General features: G+C 35.2%; 2 protein-coding genes across 2 annotated transcripts; both read left to right on the top strand.

Annotated features, from left to right (window-relative positions):
• The first annotated feature begins 290 nt into the window (after window positions 1-290).
• Window positions 291-1,010, top strand: LOC123720264 (glycine-rich cell wall structural protein-like). The gene has a single exon (XM_045676804.1). It carries the CDS (start codon window positions 291-293, stop codon window positions 1,008-1,010), a length of 720 nt encoding a protein of 239 aa, XP_045532760.1.
• A 703-nt stretch (window positions 1,011-1,713) lies between these two features.
• On the top strand, window positions 1,714-2,445 carry LOC123720263 (histidine-rich glycoprotein-like). The gene has a single exon (XM_045676803.1). It carries the CDS (start codon window positions 1,714-1,716, stop codon window positions 2,443-2,445), a length of 732 nt encoding a protein of 243 aa, XP_045532759.1.
• The last annotated feature ends 2,011 nt before the right edge of the window (window positions 2,446-4,456 follow it).

The raw sequence follows: 4,456 nt of genomic DNA, 5'->3' as shown, positions 1-4,456 counted from the left end.
GCTTGAAATAATAGCTATTATAACACTAGACATTCATATTTTTAAAAGTTTGGATTTCTTCGACGTAAATATTAAACTTGAAGTTGTACTTCATTGTTATACGATAAAATCCAGGTCATTTGCGTGATTACAACGTTCAATTTTTGTCACCCTGACACTAAACACTGACACTGAAACTCAATAATATCAATACCTCTGTACGGTTTGGCAATACTATATAAGCCCTCCAAAATTTGCAACAGGCATCATTTGGCAATCGTTCATCTATAAGTACATCTTATAAATATAACATGAAGACTTTGGGACTCTTCTGTTTATTTGCAGTTACGACTATAGTATATTCAAGAAATGTAAGACAGAAACGCGAAGCAGATCTTGAAGAAGCAGCTTCCGGACATTGGTCAAAGGGTGATGGCGGGGAACATCATGGAGCATATTACGGAGTAGATGGAGGGCACAGTGATAAGGGCTACAAAGGATACCACGACCATGCTTATGGAAAGAAGGGTCACTCTGATCACGAAGGTTCTAAAGGACATTTTGATGAAAGTGGTGGTGACGAAAAACATCACCATCATGATGAAGGATATTATGACGGCCATGCTCATGGTGAGAAGGGAGAGAAAGGACATAGTTTTGAAGAAAAAGGGCACTTTCATAAAGGTCATTCCACAAAAGGTCATCATGGCATACATAAATTAGACGAGTTTAAAAAAGACAAACATTTCCATGACAAACACGGTGAATCAGGATTTGAAGAAGGATATGGTGGTCACCACGATGAAGGTGGTTACACTGAAGGGAGCGAGTTCCATAAAGGTCACAGTGGCGGTGGATTCTATGAGCACGAAGGTGGCAACAAAGGATACTTTGAGAAAGGTGGGCACCATGCAGACCATGAAGGTCATCATGATAAGGGAGCCGAATATTGGGGAAATCATGAAGATCACGGCAGCAAAGGTGGTCACGCTAATCATAAAGCTTGGGGCTCAGATAAAGGGCACTATTAAGTTTTGCTGTAAAGAATTGTAATACTAACAATCGTATTTTTGTTACTGTTGATTATTTTGTGATATGAATTAAAAGAAACAAATAATTTAATTGTTTTACTTTTAGACGTCTCAGACTTTTGATATAAAATTTGTGATTTTCGTATATTTAATATTTGAGAATAAGTGACACATTATCGAAAATGTTAGAAGAATCGAGAATGTTATAGTACAATTTATCATTGGTGGGAAAACTAAAGGGCTCATTCAATTCTTTTGTGCGATGATTGATAACATTTGGTTTGCACTTCTAATCATAACTCGCGCTTTGGCAAAAAAATATGTTTAGGGGTTTGATTTGACCCTGTATTATTAATATATAAAAGCATAAAAGTTTCCCGAAGTCATATGTCTAACAGCTACTATTAATAAGACTTTTAAGGAATTTACGTCATAATAATTAAAATAATTACACATCTAAATGTTACCCCTTGAACTTTAGATGTTTCAAAGTTTTTTAATACACAATACATTTTCTTTATTACCATAAATGTGCAATACAATATCCGGCAGGGAAATCGAATCTGGAAGTAAAAATCTATGAACCGATATCTCGACCTTGACTTGAGTCTGTACCTAAATTAATTTCCTAATCGACTGCAGCTTACAGTATAAAACATTTTCGTGGTTGAATCTAACATCATTCACCTAACACTAAACCAATATGAGGATTTACGTGCTTGTGGCTTTCGGGCTGGTGGCACTGGTAGTCACTGCATCTACGAAAGTCACCCGGGAGAAGAGATCAGCAGATTTAGAAACTGCTGCTTCCGGCCACAAATGGGATAAAGGTGGTGGTCATGAGCACCATGAACATCATCACCACGACCATGGCGGTCATGGTCATAAGGGTCACAAAGGCTATCATGATGACCACCATGGTCACAAAGGCCATCATCATCATGAAGGACACAAAGGACATCACGGAGAACACGGTGGACATAAGAAACATCATCATCACGATGAAGGTTATCATCATCACCATGATCATGGTGAAAAAGGTGAGCATGGTCACGGCCACGAAGAACATGGTCATTGGCATAAGGGCCATGATACGAAAGGGCACCATGGTATTGAGAAACACGATGAATTCAAGAAAGACAAACATTTTCACCACCATCATGGCGACAAGGGCCATCATGAACATCACGGGGGCCATCACCACGAAGGGGGTCACAAGAAGGGAGGACACTTCCACAAAGGGCATAAGCATGGAGGACATCACGAACACAAACATGGTGATAAAGGTCACCATGAAAAAGGAGGGCATCATCATCACCACAAAGGTCACCACGGAGACGGAGGACACCACGAACATTGGGACCATCATCATAAACACGGAAAAAAAGATGGTCATGAAGACCATCAGCACTGGGGCCACAAATCTGGTCACTAAAATTTTAACTTTACTAATGCTACTTGTAAATAGTAACACATTTTTTACTTGTTTTTAATAAAATTTAATCCATTCATATTTACCTTTTTGAGAATTTATCCCGTTATTATCAAGGAAAATTAGACATATAATACAGACATATAATCCCTATTCAAAATACGCTAGCCAGCGGCTAGGTTATTTGACAAGATTTTAGCAACCACTGCAAATTATTATTAGTAGCTATAGAATCTTTACCAAAAGTTATTTTTAATATTTTAATATTGTCATGTTAACATTTCAATTATCATGCTCAATTTACACAAATACACATATATTATATCTTGATCACATCCCTCGAAAATTGACGAAACTAAACTTCAAAACATTATTATAATTAAACAGGCTAAGACAAATTATTAACAATCACGCTACATTAGCATCGTCTAATCTCTAATAATAAATGATTAGCTGTTGTAAGTTATTTTCCTCAATAACGCTTTTAAAGCTTTTATAAAGATTATTTTCAATAACAATTTGTTTGTTATCCTGTCAAATAGGATGTTCCAAACGTAACGTTCCATATATTAAATGAATGAAGCCCTACTTTATGCACGCAATCTTAATTATGTACACGGAAAAAGTAATACAACCACATTCCACATCAGCACCAGCATCATTGAGTCGGGACGTAACGAAAAAAAATATTGGATAAAAGATAAACACATTAATTATTATATTTATCAAACTACTATAAATAATAATAAAGTTAAAAAAGGCATTCTCATATATTGCACTTATTTTATTTCCAAAAAGTACAGATTTTTCGTAAAAGTTCGTTTCTGTCATTGCTTGATGTGACTCAATTTTTTCATGTAATTTTCATGTAACTAGCCATAGCTACATGGATAATAATCGGTATGACGGCACAGTGAATAATTAACAACAAAAATTACAGCTAAACGCACGGCAACTTCATGATATGGTTTCAGAATAGTAATCGAACTAAGAAGCTGTAATAACATTATTCACAATTAGAGTCTCCAATAAACCTCACATTAGTTTGAGTGGCATAAAATATTCCCATTAACTTATTCTATTTGATTCCATGTTCGTAATACTATTTTTTTAAGTTCAGGAAACCAATATAGTTCTATCTCCTAGCGTTAAGCTCCAGAATTAATATGTGACTAAAGCACGCACAGATAGTGACGTAGCTGAATAACTTATAATTTGACTATGACTTCTCGTGTCTCAATCGTCAAATGTCGTCACTATTTTTATGTAAACCACAAAAAAGCCAAAAATTTAAGCAATAAGGGGTCGCAAGGAAGGTCTTGCGACTCCGCCACTGTGAAATTATAATTTAGTTTTACGTATAACAAACACTACACTATTATTCATTGCTTTAATAAACGAATCTTTTGTACCTATATGTAGTTTGTATTTAATATTTTTCAACTGGGACTCCCTTTTAAAACAGACTCGACCGCTTTAGAAACGATGAACTCTTAACATAATATATTATTAACTATAATATGAAGGAGAAGGTGGTAAATTATCATAGTGACGAATCATAAGGTGTAATTCAGACTGAGTTAATACACCGGCAAAGTCAAGTGAATAATTGCCGCGCGGGTCGGTATTAACTATCACTAATGAAAACCTTTGTGTTGCAGGTTTAAATACCGTCTTCGCTATTTCTATGTACATAGTACATGCAAAGTAGATATCTCCTTTCTAACCTTTTTATTTATTTAAACTATTTCATAGCGAAACTTACCCCAATATCCGAGTACTTAAAACTAGGAACAAGTCAGATGTACATATTATATTCATTATTATTTAATTGAAATAAATTAAACTGCATTTATTCATATCGATCCAACCTTGGTAAGAAATGTAAATAATAGAGCTTGTCACAATTGCTTAATCAAGGTGGAAAGAAAATTCTCGGCGAGTTGTCTATAAAATCATGTCGTAAATCGGCGTATTCATTAAGAAACAAGTTCTAGCAATAATAACATTGACA

Source organism: Pieris brassicae, chromosome 2 (genome assembly GCF_905147105.1).
Source record: "Pieris brassicae chromosome 2, ilPieBrab1.1, whole genome shotgun sequence".
NCBI lineage: Eukaryota > Metazoa > Arthropoda > Insecta > Lepidoptera > Pieridae > Pieris > Pieris brassicae.
The sequence above is the reverse complement of the archived record's forward strand: the minus strand, read 5'-3'. Positions and strand labels throughout refer to the sequence as shown.